This window comes from Rutilus rutilus (genome assembly GCF_951802725.1).
Source record: "Rutilus rutilus genome assembly, chromosome: 14".
In the NCBI taxonomy this organism is placed as follows: domain Eukaryota; kingdom Metazoa; phylum Chordata; class Actinopteri; order Cypriniformes; family Leuciscidae; genus Rutilus; species Rutilus rutilus.
The window spans coordinates 24,030,265-24,046,974 of NC_140219.1; the positions used below are offsets into that span (position 1 = coordinate 24,030,265).

The 16,710-nt window shown below is 37.5% G+C and overlaps 1 protein-coding gene across 1 annotated transcript; it reads right to left on the reverse strand.

The window, feature by feature from the left end:
- Nucleotides 1-6,450: 6,450 nt before the first annotated feature.
- drd1a (dopamine receptor D1a) lies at nt 6,451-10,417 on the reverse strand. The gene is made up of 2 exons (XM_084430372.1): nt 10,100-10,417; nt 6,451-9,998 (listed from the first exon to the last, which is right to left on the reverse strand). Exon 2 carries the CDS (start codon nt 9,600-9,602, stop codon nt 8,499-8,501), a length of 1,104 nt encoding a protein of 367 aa, XP_084286498.1. The 5' UTR covers nt 9,603-9,998; nt 10,100-10,417; the 3' UTR covers nt 6,451-8,498.
- Between the last annotated feature and the right edge of the window lie 6,293 nt (nt 10,418-16,710).

Consider the following 16,710-nt stretch of genomic DNA (forward strand, 5'->3'; position numbering starts at 1 on the left):
TCGGCCTCGTCCTGCTCGCCACAGTGGGAAAACTGAGGAAGACTAAAAGCCCTTGTTGTTCATTTTCTGGATTTCACTGTATATAAAATATTCAGGATGCAAAATCCCTGCACAGCTGCAGCCGAGTTTATTTGACTCTTCCTTTTCAGAGGGGGTCGGCTGGCTCCCAGGAACCCATTTGACACACGCATTTTTCAAACAGGGCCATATTTAGCCTGCTATTTGCTGATTCTATTGTGAATCTGGAATTTCTACTTCAACGTGGGCACCGGTGCAATATTATTTAAGGATGTTTTTGTTGAATGCTGAAACGTTTGTCTTCCTTTGGTGAGGCCAGACTCAAACCTCAGCTTTATTCTCTTGTACACAAAAAAGGTACAAAAGCTGTCACTGGGGCGGTACCTTTTCAAAACGTACACTTTTGTACTAAAAGGGTCCCTAAAAGAAACAAAATTGTACCTTTGAAAAGGTGACAGCTGTTGTATCTTTTTTTTCCTGAAAGCGTATGTATTGTTTAACTCTATACGCATGTGGTGTCTTTCTTGATCAGCTATATTTTTCTGTTCCTTTATAATCAATGTTTTGTTGCGTATGACTCATGCAGCTGTGGAATTCAGGTGCTCTCTGTGGTGAGTCCGACGCACAGGAAGCTTGGCAGCATCGTTGGAGAGCTGGAAACCCTTGTTGAAGGTCTAATTGTTGGCAGCAAGCAGGAATCTCATGCTTGAGTGTGCCCCGCGCCTTTGAACGGCATCCAAACCGCACCAGAGGTAACGTTGTCTTTCACAATCTGCAAATTAGCACCATTCACCACTGAGATGTTGTATTCTTCATATGTTGCCAAGGCGTTCCTGTGTTTTTTTTCTGGGGGGAATGCAAAGAAATTTTCTCCCTCACTTTCATCCACTTAAGTCCTTCAGTCTCTCATCCTCTCAGTGCGAGGCGGGAGTCTTGTTTTGTTGATAGAGGGCATCTGTCCGCCAATGGCAGTGATGTGATGAGATTAGTCAGATTGGACAGGCCGCACTTCAAAAACAGGCCTAAAGGGCAGTGCATTAGCATTGCATCCATTCAAACATGACACAGCTTCCCCAGACTCTGTCCTTCAATGGGCATTCCTATTTTTGAAAGACCAAACCATCAAGCTCTAATTTACATTACACTGTTACAAAAAAAGAAAAAGAAAAAAAAAAGATAGCTGCCTTCAATTTTTAGGTAGGTAAATAATTTAGGTCATTTCAACTTAAATTTCACTTCACATTAAACTGACTTCTGTTCTATAACATAAAAGTGGAAATTGCTTAACTTATTTTGATGAGTTAAAGCAATGTAAAAAGCATATATTGTCATAACTTATTGATAATTTTTTTTTTTTTTTTTCAGCGTAGGCCTACATCCATCATGCTTCATTCACTCTCACAACATGTTGCTGGCACAAACCATATCAAATATGCATCATAAGGCATGTTAAAATATAACTTTAACCGTTCGCGTGGATTTTATGACTTGTAAAAGTAATTTACAAGTAAAACATCTTTTCTGATTAAATTATTTAAAATGTCTAGTCTTGCTGTGACTTTTGTTTTTAGGTTTTTATGTATTTTACTTAAATTGATGTCACTGATCACAGCAAGCAAGTCACAGCAAGACTTGACATTTTAAATCAGAAAATATTTACTTTTAAAGTTTTACTTTTACAAGTCATACATGCAAACTGTTTAAGCTGTATTTTAACATCCCTTGTGATGTATAGGCTATTTGATACGGTTTGTGCCCGCAACATGTTAAAAATCTGACATCAGTGACCTATCAATTTAAGTAACATAAACACATGCTGACATCATGAGACAGCTACTAAAATATGACAATAAAATCAACAACTACAAAGCGTCAAATATATGTAACAAGTCATGACCCAGGGTAGGCTAGCCTATGCTGTGCTGGGAGGAATGCATGTGAATTATAGGACTGAACCCAAACACATTTATTAGGTCTCTTTAAACTATTTGAAATGCAAAGTGCTTCACGTATGTGTAAACGCAAACCTGCGTTTCAATGCCAGAACATGTCTGATGATGGGGTTCTGGCAGAGGAAGAAGCAGCAGAAAGTTTTTATAGCCTACAAACACTAAAATAAGGAAAAATATCAACCGGTGCGAATCCGGGCAGACGGAGAAATGAACCGCGAGTGTATCGGATCCGTTCAGAATAACAACACACGAATGAGTGGGGATTCTCGGGGATATCGGCTATATATGTCACATCGTGATGGCTTCACGGGACTGCCCCGGAATGTGTGTATAGCACATCTTGTTGGTTGGTTTGCTTCAAGTCACAAAATAAAAGAGGCATTTTGGGGTTTTCTTTTCATTTTCCCTTAACCACAAGATGGCACAAAAACTCACCGCAGCACAAACATCCGCATTCAACATGCAGGTGGAAATTTGTCTGATCCTTGACGCCATTGCGGGTATTACATATTTTAATGTCGATTTGAATGTTTTTTTAAATGTTATAGATTCATGTAGGAATAAGAATCGTTAAAATAACCAAAAAACATTTTCAAACCAATACAATTCTTTCAAAAACTGAAGAATAAGTAGGCTGCTGTAGAAGTATGGTAGCCTATTTGGGATAAAAAAATATAAAAAAACACCCTGGCATATAATTGACGTGATAATAAGCCTAAATGGCTGGCTGACTTTTCCACGTGTTGACATGAATCAAATGGTCAATATCATTTATTAACTTTAGAGATAATCGCCATCTCCATAGTGATATTTTAAGAATATGGTAGGCATTAATCATATTATATATAATTAAATATCATATTTATTGTTACTACTGATTTTCCTTAAAGTCACCAAAGTCACCTGGCTGAATCCGAAATCGCATAAGCTACTTCCCCAGTAGGCAGAAAGCAGTATGTGACAAAAGAAGGATGTCTGAATTCACAGTACTCATAAAAGAGTAGACAAAAAGTACCCGGATGATACTTCCGGCAAGATACTTAAGTGTGCATACTATGGACTCTTCACTATCCCATGAGGCCACGGAAGAGGATTTGTGATGGCAGTGACGCTGTAGGTCACGTGATAAGAGTTTCTCCATCTCCTCCATATCACTTTAAAATCTAGCATTCTGTGCAGATTTCAAATGGGTCTGATTTGGTTTCTGGTCTGCGTTGACTCGCGCATATGATCCGCTCTGTGATATCATGTCTCTGGACCGGAGCTGTGTGTGCGCAGTGACACCAGTGTGAAACCAGACTTCATTCACCCCAATATTTACACTGTCTGAATCGTTCCCTATCCCCTATATAGTGCACTATGTGCCATCCACCATACAGTCATTTTTCTAACAAGTGACCGATTTTATTCGCAGCTTCAGCGTCTATTTATAAGGGGTGGGACGCTTTAGATTCTAAAGAGCATTTGATTGGACGGAAAATCTGATGAGAAGCTGAAGTGCAGAGTGATGTCATTAAAATCATTGATCCATATTGGCAGAAGTGAGAGACTACGTTTTGAATGCTTATATCTTCTAAATGTGAATAATTTGTATCATTGTTTTGGAGCACACTAGCTTATAGATAACAGTAAGGCTAACATAATCATACTAAACATACTTTCATGGGGACTTTAAGGTGTGTCTTTTGCAATATATGTATTTTAATAATTGTCATTGTTTGAACTTTGGAATATCAATTAAACAAACAAAATCTACATTAAAAAAATCAGTTTACTTGAATGAATTTTTTATTTATTTTTATGAAGAAATGATACTAACTGGCACTGCAATACACACTGATCAGAAACAGCATGACTACCCTGCAGTGAAGTTTCATCTGAATTCACTGGCACAGGTTCAGGCGTTGTCAACACAGTTTATACAGCCCTTGTCTTTTGTCAACTGATTTTGCATAATCTCTTTAACGTAACTCGAGCATGTTTTCATTTTTGGAGGGGAATTTCATCATTCTTAAGTCTCAGTCAGGGGCTTCTTTTGGCAAAGTGGGTGAACCATTTGAGCCTGACATGTCAATAAACTGCAAGGATTAGGATGGATTAATACAAAGTTTGCCTGATGGCTGCTGAGATTTATTTTAGCTGTACAATGTGTTATTGCTCCCAAAAGGCTGCACCCACCCATCTTTACTTTGTAATAAGGTTGGATAATGCTGATGGCTGGCATTTGCCTGTTTCCAACTTACGAATCTTACGGTTGTGGGAGGGGTCTGGAGGTTGAGTGACAGAGCATCACTGACAGGTTAAACGGCTGTGCAAAAACAAAACCATCACTCACCAGCGTGGTAGCATTAAGACATCAGCATGTACAGCAGTCACTGTAGCCTTTGACATCAAACGCGCAGTTGTCAGTCGACATGTGGATGTGTAGACGCATTACCGCTGTGTCCCTCACCGCTTCCGACCCTTTACTTATGAATCTGTCACAGCAATTGTATGCGAGCTATTAGAAATGCATTAGTTCTGGTAATACATACAGTAGCAGCCTACATTTTAAATGAGGGGATAAAATTAATCTAAAGGGGCTGATTGCACTTCCATCATGCTCCTTTCATACAGCTGAGAGCTTGGACAAAGGCAATGCGTTTCAAATTTCTCCCACCCGTATTTACTGGACATGTCTGTTATAGAACAGTCCCCAATGACATGGTGAAACATAGACATGATTCTCCCACAATTTGCCCAAAACTGACATTGTCGGAAAATTGTGGTATAGACCGCTTATGCAAGTCTCTCTCTAAGGGGCCTCATCCTGTTTCTCTCTCTCTCTCTCTCTCTGAGGTCATCAGTAACTTTACTTCTAAAGGCTACTACACTGACCACACAAGTTACTTAAGTTACACTTAAAAATGTATGAATGTCCTGGCATTAGATAACAAATACAAATGGAATTTTTCTGTTAAAAAACAAGCACAAGCGTACGTTTCAAGCTTTTCAAGCGTGAAAAAAAAATTTGTTAGGTTTGAAACAATAGATTCAATTCATTCAAAAAGATATTCTGAAACTTTCTGGCTGTGAACTGTTAGTTGATCACAGTTGTCCATAGTTAATGCGATGAACTTCACCTGTGGTTACACTGCTGTGCGAACTTGAGGAGAACTGACTTCATGCATCCACTAAAAACTATCTTGACACCAGCTGATTAAAGTCAAAGCTAAAGGCAAGAGAAAAGCATCGTTCTAGCATTATGTTCAGTCACAGATTTGTTCATTTGTTTCAGACAGTACGTTTTAAATGTAGCTTATGTCCAGATACTATTTGGGGCTACACATCTAAACATTAAATACACTGAAACCAATGTTTAAACAACCTAGACCTAAACCTAAACCTAGAAAAAAAAAAAAGAAAAAAAAAAGGCAACTTGCAGTTGTTTTTGCAACTTTACATTTATTTTGGTCCAGTGTGCCTTAACTTAACAGTAATGTTAATTAATTAATTAATTATATTTTTCCTTGAATAAAATCAATTAATTTAGATGGTCCCCAATGAAGCCCAATGAATCTCAATGAACTGATTTTATTCAAGTCAAAAGCATTATTTTACTATTTATTATTATCTGTTATTGTATTATTACTAAATCAACATAAACGAATGAATGAGCTTCATCTATTTTAAAATAATTGAGTTTGTTCATATTAAGTAGGCTAATATTAACATTCCTGAATCAACCTAAATACACAGGTTACGCTGACCAAACTAAATGCGAGGGTTCAAAGTAAATAGTTCTTTAAAGTTTCAGGTTACCACTTTTTATAGTTGTACGAGCGAAACAAAGGTTGCTTTAATAGTTTTACATCACTGTGTGACTTTATTTATGGGGGCCTGGTAAATTGAATATACACTCCTATGTCTATTAAGTATGCTATACAATATTAATGCTCTTCATTACACATAATTGCACAGTGGCCCCGCTGTTTCCTGTCAGCTGACGTAGTCCAAACACAAAGTAGTACGACAGTGATGACTCACTCACTGCTGTTTCTGGATCTAAAGCACAGCATCTACTGTTTAATAACTCATCCAATATGCTTCCTATTGTGTCTAATATGAGAGTGTTGTATTTGAGGCTGAGTGGGAATGTCAGCTTTGAGGGCCCTGCTGTGAAAGCTTGACTCTTACACATTCACGGAGGCTGGCAAACAAAAACAATTTGACTCCCCGGTTCCTCTGGGCCAAGGCTGAGCTTATTATCTCTATTTATGCCAGCTTTGCACAGTGTCAAAAAGCACATGACGGTAACCAATGAAAGTTTAAGAGGTTGAGAGCTACGCTTCCTGCCGTCTGTTATTGCTTCCAATTCAAGTTTCATCAAGTGAAAAATAAGAATGTGAGTGCTGAGGAATTGTGAATCCAGAGATTTTCTATTTTCTAGACGTGAAGTTGATCATGTTTTGAAGAGGTTAACAAACACAATGCTCGCAAAGAATGAATGAACACTTTAATTTACCAAAAGCCAATGAAATGAACTTTAACACCATGAGTCCTAATGGTTGCTTTACATATGTACTTTCTCATCAGTCAATACCATAACTGGTAACACTTTAGAATACTGTTCCATCATTAATGAATAATTTCACAGGAACAAATGAGTAACGCACTATTAACACTAACAAGAATTTCTTAGTAAGTAATAGCACTCACTATTAGTGGTAGCTCATTAGTTAATCAATAACTACTTTTTTTTCATACCTCCCAGAGGACTACTAAGAACTGTTATACAGGTTCATAATCAATGTAAATAATGCATAATTCTAAAATGAAGGTCATGGTAACCCACTAGTAATGACTCGAAGAATGACTTTGGTCATTAGGGAGTTATCATGCTTTTCACTTTAGAACACTGATCCAAATACCGTAACTAATTCCTTCAGAAGGATGTAGAAACACTTGAGTCATTACTGTCCAATACTTTACAAAAACATCACAAGCTTACAATGATTTCAGTCATTACTAGAGAGTTATCATGCTCAAATTATTAGTAATTAGTCATTTCTTTCTGAAGAATGTAGTATCACTTGAGTCATTACTAGTGGACTACCATGACTTTGATTTTAGAATGAATAATATATTATGCATTATCCATGGCAATTATGAACCTGTATAGTTCTCAGTAGTAAAAAATAGTAGTTATTAATTTAACTAATAACGAAATACCACATTTGACTGAGCACTATTACTTACTAATTCGTTAATCAGAGTTTTTTGTTATTTACTAGAATGTCAATAGTGCGTTACTCATTTGTTCCTGTGTAGTTATTTATTAATGACGTCTTAAATTATAGCGTTACCCTATAATTTAATTCTACTTCAACATTGTAATGCTAAAGGACTGAATCAGTGTCTTTCTCTAAACACCACAACAACAAATGTAGTACTGTGAAATACCAAATTATGTGTTGTGAAAGCATGAAAATATCTCTGCCACAAAAATACCATAAAATTGACCACATAGTTGGACTCATCACAATTAATTACATTCAGTTTGCCACAGACGCTCTGAGATTCTCGACGTTTCATTTTCTACATTATCACATGGCACATTGCATCACATCCACAGACATAGTAACAATCCAGTGTTATTTTGTACTGGGCCTGAAGGCCCCAAACGCTTTCAGAAAATAATTACAATCTCAACAATAACGTATCTATTACTGGATGACCGTAACTGAGCACACTGCCATATCTGCATTTTTATTTTATGGCCATCTGTTCTGCTAATCGTAGTGTTTAGCTTTCACAGTTTAATAATGAATCAGAAAACAAGTACCACAGAACAATATACATGTTCATTATGGCAATAATGGGATGGCCATCTCATGATTGACCATCTGCCCTCTTGTTTTGGAAAAAAAAGTCTCATGAATAAGGCAGATGTAAAGGAAATGTAATGAGAGTGGAGAGGATGAGATAGATATTTATCAAGCAGTGATGTATTAGATTCAGATTACACTGAATTTTATTGCAAATGCCTGAAATGGTCATTTATTCAGTGATACTTCAGATATTAATGGAATGATACATTGAGACCATATTCTCCACTCATTTGCAGTAAATACACAACATTTGTTCCAGTGAATTGCAGTTTTGCCCAGCACTGAATAGCTTCACAAATATGATTACTGTACAGTTTCTTTCAAATGAAAATAAACATTCAAAGAAACATCTATATTTCCTTACATTGCTTCTCTAGTTTCTGCAAGTCACTTGTGGATTCAATAATCTGTTGAGTATACTGTCTAAAATAGACACCGGGAACACACAGACCACCCTTGCGTCATTCTTTGGTGAAGAATAGCTTTTTATAGAGATTAGCCTTGCTTAAGGGACGTGGCGACTGCTTTCTCTGCTCTCCAGCACAGCAGGAGGGCTCTCTTCCCAGAGTCTTAATCCCAAATCCATTTCCCCACTTTTTTTTGCCTTCCTTGGCAAAGCATTGATGTGACATTGGGCTCACACATTGAGCGTTGCTTTTCAGTTCTTGTTCAGGCTCGGTGTCTCCATGCTAGTGGTTCCTGGACAGAGTCTCTGGCACCCCAAAAGGATGGCAAAAGCTCGGCGAAAGTCGGCATTGAAGGCGTATATGATGGGGTTGAGAGAAGAATTGGCCCATCCGAACCAGACAAAAACATCAAATGTTGTCGGACTGATACAGGGGAGACCAGTCGAAGTGTTCTTACAAAATGGCACAATGCAGTTCAGGATGAAGAACGGCAACCAGCAGCACACAAAAACACCCATTATAACGGACAAGGTTTTTAAGACTTTCGTCTCCCTTTTGAAGGACAGTTTGAAGGAGCTTTCGGACTCCACGTTGGAGCTGCCGCCCATGCTGTCATGGCGGATCTTGGCGTTCTCCGCAGCTCTTTCCAAAGCGGAGATCCGTCGGATCTGCTTCTGGGCGATTCTGTAAATCTGAGTGTACGTTACAATCATGATGGCAACTGGAATGTAGAAGCTGATGAGCGAGGAGGAAATGGCATATGTTCGGTTGAGGCTGGAGTCACAGTTCTCCGTCAGCAGAGCCCTGTGAGAAGCGTTGACCTCTGGGAAGCTCACTGGCTGAGCGTTGTGCCATTTGAGCTGCACTGGGATGAAGGAGATGAGCACAGACAGGGTCCAAGCCATGCTGATCATCACAAAGGCCACCCTGGGAGTCATCTTCCTCTCGTAGCGGAACGGGCTGGAAATGGCCCAGTATCGGTCCACGCTGATAACGCAGAGGTTCAGGATGGAAGCTGTGGAGCACATGATATCGAAAGCGATCCAAATGTCACAGAAAGCACCAAAGGGCCAGAAGCCGGCTACCTCTGTCACAGCCTTCCAGGGCATGACCAGAATGGCCACCAGCAGGTCTGACACCGCCAGTGAGATGACAAAAAAGTTTGTGACTTTAGAGCGCAGGTGGCGGAATTTTGTGACAGCTGCACAAACCAGTGTGTTCCCGAGTAGGGTGGAGAGGATTAGAATGGAAAGAAAGCAACCTGTCAGAACCCGCCTGGACTGGTCACTTTCCATGAAACCACTGTCAATTACAGTTGTCAAGTTCAAATCCATCACTGCCATTATGCTGTGCATTAAAGATCACTGCATCATGAGAACTAGACGTGAACTGTTCGAACACTTCATCTTAGAGTCCGTAAGACCTGTCACGCTTCAGGTAATGTTGACCGTGTGTTCTAATTAAGACATTTTCATACCAAAGGTAACATTTCCAGTTCATTACACAAAAGATTTGTCCTGCATTCCAGTTTGGAAAGTGCCAAAAAAGTCATTCAGTTCAGGTTTACTGTCATGCCGGTTGATATCATAATATCAGTGATTCCATCAAAACTGTTCAGATAAGTTCATCTAATCACTCTGCACATTGTTTTTTTAGTGTTCCCTTATATATTTGAGTGTGATCATGTATGAGTCCTTATGCCATAAGAGGACGTTTTAGATTCCAGTGAGCAATAACCGGTTCCTGCAGTTCTGTCAGTCAAACAAAGGGACAAAACTCATATTACAAGAGTAAATACACAAAACAGCTATTATATTCTCTATGATAATTAAGAAAAACACCTTATCCTCACCTGTTAGATAATACCGAAGAGCTTCTTCTGTGCTTAAAGCTGCATTTATCCGAAAAATGTTGCACAATTTGCTCTTTGAAACATCGTGTCCGTAAAGAACGATTCACTTAAATAAACTAGAAAGAAAACTTGTTTGGTGTACGTCCTCCTCGATGAACGACTGTAACGCACCTTCATCCTGTCGAAGATCAGGTGTTATTCCATCAGGATGCCCGAGCAGCATGAGCTCCACGCGACGAATGCGCGTCGTGTTCTTGCTGCGCGAGCGTGGCGAGATTGGTGAGACCCACGTCGCCGAGTGACAAGACAAATACATTTAACACCGAGATGTGTCGTGTCCGATGCCCGAGGGTTTCGACAAATTACTCTAACAGTAGGTCATCCAGTTTCTAGAGTCAATGCTGAAAGAAAGAAAAACACTGTGGAGTCACAGTGAAGTGCACGTGAGCGATGCGCTCCTAATATTACGATCCTATTACGAGCTTGAACGATTCTTGATCCGTTCATCTTAATTAAATCTTTACTTTACGGTCAGGCTATTAATTACATGACTAAATTTCTTTATTGTTGTTATCGTTTTCCACTAAAAGTAGGCTTCTGTATGAATGAATTGCTAATTGCTTTATTTACCTGAGTGCTGCAGATTTTCACTAATCTTCATCTAACCGAAATTAAGGAGATAGCCTACCTGAATTAAAGAAAATGTTGCAAAACTCGCATATTTGGTTTGCCAGATGCTATAACCTAAATCAAGTCTATGAGGCCACCTAATGGGGAGTCTTATACTAAGCAAATGTGTTTCTTACATGCATTTACATTTCTATGACATCCAGTGATGTTACTTGTTTGTTGTCCTTTACAAACAAACAATGCTTCATAATTAAATTACAAAATGCATTTTGCCAGGTTTTTTTTTTCAAGATTAAAGATAGCACAGCACAATTCATGTCTACTGCATGTAAAATGTTGAACTAATGGGTTTATCAGATAAAATATTAATATAATGATTAATACTGCATGTTTAATTCCCTAATTAGTCATTTGTTACAGTAAAGTGCCATCATATTCAGTGAGTCAGCATGTATTTAATATGGATTATTTCCTAGAGCAGTTTACACTGCTTGTTAGTCCTATTGCACTGTATTGTTATTATTATTTTAAATATGCAATGCAGTGTCGGCACGGTAGTTTGAAATACTGCTCAAATGTCCAAATGTCCTGTCTACTGGACATCAAAAAGTATGCAAAAATACACATCTTTTTTAATAATAAAATGATTAATACTTTAATAATATAATTCTCACAAAGGATCAATATGAGGAGAGTTGTGTATAAACACACTGCGAGAAGTGGCTACACAATGCATTAGGGTAAAAAGTCCAATGTGAGTATTTTTATCTTTTGTCTCTATCATTTCTTTGGAATTCTCTCCCACTTCACATTCGCCAACTGGACTCTCTCCATCAATTCAAATCACAACTTAAAATACATCTGTTTAGATTAGTTTATTCTACATAAATTTCATCATTCCAATTTAATTTCCTGGACTTTTAGCATCAAGATTGTACTATTGATATTATTGTTGGGCTTGTATGTCGTTTATTTTTGTTCTGTAAGGTGTCCTTGGGTATTAGATTAGACTGACCTCATCGCTGTCATCAACTTTCATCATCATCCACAGCGTGTAACAGATGAATGCTGCTTAACTGTACAACTTAAAGGTATAGTGGAGGATTTTCCCGAATTTTTGAAAAGAACCGCCCTCTCCACTTTTTGAAAAAATGCACATGCGCAACACTCTACCTGCTCCCGAGAGGGAACGCCTATTAAACGTGTGCACGAGAGAGCATGCACGAGCCTAGTTCTCCTCGTGCACGCTCTGTTTACAAGTTGCTGTCGGTGCGTGACTTGTGCCAGGGCTAGCATCGCTAATCATAGCTTACATTAACTTTTACTAGCAGTGATTTTAAATGGATTTCTCCAAATAGCATGCCAAACTTTACCTGTCTAGTAGAAACTTCGCGACTGAGGCATCAGTGGGAAGCTCAACCTGTGCTTTTAGCGCACGCCAGCGTGTGAAATATTCTCCCAAAAACACTCTGGTCTTGTTTCTTTCTTCAGAGGCCTTTCTCTTCTTGTCATACAATTCGTAGACACTTTTTCTCTTGCGACCCTCAGACATTTTGAAAAAACCCGGTGAGAACGGCGAGCTTCAATGAATGGCTGAAACCGTAGCTCACCACACATATACACCTGAAAGTGCGCATGCGCAGAAAGCGAGAACTACCTAGGGACGAGCACGTACGACGGCCTTACGTAAACATATCACCAGAATGATTGACAACTAGGAGGACCAATAGTCTTGATGATCCACCCGGAAAAATAAAATCCTCCACTATACCTTTAAGTGTGCTGCTTTAAAGCAACATAACTGTGAACAGAAAATACATGCATTATATCTATAATGGACTATAATGGCCTCTTTCCTCAGTGTGTTTTCTATGCAACAACTTGGTTGATCTTGCAGTGCTTTGAAAGACTCGAAACGAGCATATTATGCCTGCAGCAATTCCTTGAAAAAAATCATACATTCTCTCTACCAACAAATATCCTTTTTCTTAGAAGTTACTTTTTTTTCCTTTTATTGTGACAATGTTTGATGCTACATTCTCACAGTGATATAACAAGTCAATCAATTTTAAAAGCTTTTGCAATTTTTATAAGGATAAATGCACAATTATAGTTGTTGATCCTTATTAACTGGTAGACTCATGATGTGTTGAATGCTTACATTTTAATTGTTATATTTCTTATATAATCAAGTCAATCACTGAAACCAAAAGGATCCATTTCCTAAGAACCAAAGCCTTAAGTTGACTTTTTTTGTAGAGTTTCTGCTTGCTGAATACTGATTATTAGACTTTATTCGGAAAAAAAACAATATATTTTAGTAATACTCTATGTATTAGTAATATGTAAACTGTTAAACAATGTGATTGGTAAAGCCTCTTGTATAAAAGGCACACCATCTAAAGGAGTTTGCTGACCATATAAGGTAGGTGTGCATACCTTTTTTCTGATCATTTCCTTCTGTGACTCTTTCCTGATTAAGGTCAGCCTGCTTCAAGATCAGATCTAGATCAATTCAGACATGGCTACTGGTTTCTCAGGTTGGAGTGATGAATGTGGACACTTGAAAAATCATCAAAGTGATGTGAGTTTAGATTTGGCCACCAGCAGCCCATAAATCACAGCTTCAAAAGAGACGATCTGTCTGGAGTCACCGAAGCCTCAGTTGAGGGTTTACACACTGCTCTTGCAGTTTCTTTCAAAATCATTGACTCACTGGTGTGGATTCTTTCAGTCATCATTGTCTGGCAGTTAGACTGACAACAAATCTAAGTATAGTTATATTTAGCCACAGAGTCTCCTTCATGACTCATTTGCAATCAGTCATCATTATCATCAAGTGAAAGATTGATGATTTCTTGCCTTGGGAATTTATTTGGTAAAGCAAATGAGGACCTTCAATAAATAAAACAATGCAATAAGGTCAACATAAAGTTGGACTTCCTCCTCCTCACCCCCTTCCTTCATGCCAAACTATCAGCCTAACAAAAAACAACAACAAACATATAACCAACCAATAAGAAATAACCATGTTAACCAATAACCAGGATTCATAGAGAACAAAGTAAAGCATTTACAAGAAATCTCTTCCCCACACTCATCCTCGCAATGACTCTCAAGATAGCATCTTATCAGATGTTTTAGTACTTAGATATCAATGTTTTGGACTGTAACAACTTGTAAGAAATTAAATATCTGTTTCCATGCATGATAGACCTGAAATTTCAACCGTGACTGGATGGCACACAAAAAAAACCTTGTTCAGATACTTAGTTGTGAAATGGATGGATTTTTTTATAGAATGCTTCTCAGTGTTGCAATAACACCCATAAAATACGAGCGTGTGTAGTGTATTGTGTAAGTGCATACTGTCTTGTCCATGTCCATGTTCATGTCTAGTCCAGTTCTAACCAGATGGAGTTTATAAATAAAGTAATTGCAGTGCAGCTGATGACTCCCTTTGTGGTTGTGGACAGGGTCCAGATAAGGTGCATGTCCAGTATGTTGAAGTCTACATGATGTTTGATGAATCAGCAAAGACACTTTCCACAGATAGGGTACAAAACAAGGTAAAAAAAACTCTTTAAAATACAACATTTTTAAGCAAATATGAAGAAAATCTATGTAAGGAGGTGCAAAGCCTTCAGAAAATGTTAATCGTCAACCACAGAAGGTCAAGGTATCTGCATAAAATACATAGAAAAAAGTAAAGTAGTAACACTTTACAATAAGGTTTCATTTGTTTCATACATTTAGGTATTGGAGAAATATAAAAGGGGTGGTATAATTTTTATAATATGAAAAATAAGTCTCTGTTGTCCCCAGAGTGTGTATGTGAAGTTTTAGCTCAAAATACTGCACAGATAATTCTTTACAGCGTGTTAAAATTGTCCCTTTTTGAGGGTCAGTTTGTTTTCTGTGTGTCCCTTTAAATGCAAATGAGCTGCTGCTCCCAGCACAGAGTGTACAACGTGTAGAATGCAACAGGACGTTTCTGAATGGTTAGTTGATTCATTTATGTTGCTGATGTGGAGTTAACTATCTTCAATTAGCATATTCTATCATGATAATATATAAAATCGCTCGTGTGGGAACTGTTGTAAGATGCCTATGAGTGACATGCTATTGCATTTGTGTTACCTACTGTATTGCATGTGAAAGGACGGATGCAACAGCTTGAGCAGACTCTCAGATGTGCTGTACTGCAACTCTTCCTCTTCTCAACACTGTGCGTGTTCCCGGGGGCGGAGTTTATGTAAATTTTAGGGTTAGTGATGTCACTAACCTGGGAGAAATGTCATATAGTCCCTGCCAGCCTTTTGTTGTAGTCCTTAAAAAACAACTGTAGTTTTACGGAATTTTACTGTTTTATTTTACAGATTTTTCATGTATTTTTGAAATGTGGTAAAACAAACCCATCAAATTACAGAAATAGACTGCAAATGTATATTTCCTGTGTAAAATTACACAGAAAACATGTAAATGTCATGTAAATTTCTGTAATTTTAAGTTTTTTTTCTGGCACCCCAGCTGCCGGAATATTACCGTTTTTTTACGGGGATATTTTTTTACAGTGCACTAAATTACAGTGTCCTTGTTACATGTAGTTAAGCTGTAAAAACGTTATTCCAACTTAAATGACATTAAACCTTAGACTTAAAAATGAGTTGAATCTCGTATAACTTGTAAAAATGTTGAAAATTACTTAACTTATTTTAATGAGTTAAAGCAATGTAAACACATCTTTTGTCATAACTTATTGATACTTTTTTACAGCGTTGTAATAACTTTAAATTATGCATAATTACATGCAAGTAACTTCAAACCAAACCATAATCTAACAATCATTATTTTAAGAAGGGATGCGGACATTTGATATTTACTTCCGTACAATTGTTTCAACAATCTAATATTTCAGAAAGGATTTGTGCATCTCCTTTTTAATAAAAAAAACCCATTAAGGTCCCATTAGTTAACGTTAGTTAATGCCTTAACTAATACATTTGTTGCAGTATTTATTAATCTTTGTACACATTAGTTAATAAAAATAAAACTGTTCATTCACTCCAAAGAAATTAAACCTTTTTTAAGATTTACACTTTTATTTTACAGTTAAATTCCATCAAATTGAATTAAATAATCTTTACATATTATTCCTTTTATGAAATCAAGAATTTTAAATGACTTTTAAGAAAAAGCTATGGCTTAATAAAACATTTTATATTGCAATGGAACAAGGGAATGGATCATTTAGTTTATGTGATTCGTATTAATAAATTTAAACATGCGAATCAGATCAAATTAAATGGTCCATTCCCTTGTTCCATTAAGATTTGTATAAAATTAAGCTACAGAGCTTCTTTTTTTTTTTTTACTCATTTAAAATTCTTAATTCATAATAATGATATGTAAGGATTATTAAATTCAATTTGATGGATTTCTACAGTAGCTTACAATTAAAATTTGTAAATCTGTCGTGTGGGTGTGTTGGTAGTTCATGTTAGTTCAGGTCCACTACATAATATTAACAGATACTGCTGTTTATTAACCAAGGTTAATAAATGCTTAACGTAGTGTTATCAAATGACCTCATTATAAAGTGATACCTAAAAAACCTAATGGGACACAGAAGTGTACCATGGTGGAAAGCGCCTTGAATTGATTGATCCTGAAGTCCTGATAAGACTGAGGAAGCTAAATCTCTTGACACAATGATTTCGAAACGCACTCTGGAAGCTGGATTTTCTTAAGTCACCGGTCTCCTGAACATTCCATCGTTGTGTTGTTAGGGATGTTCCCTTTCGTCAGGACACTGCCAGCAGCTGCGGGACTGTCTGTTTCCATCCATCAGACTTAATATTGTATACAGCCTCCTTCAAGACTCACCACATCTCATCAAGAGAAGATAAACAATACACAGCTGGGTCAGTTAAAAGTGAGTGAAGTTTTTTACTGCAGCAATACAGATTTGTTGAGTGGCC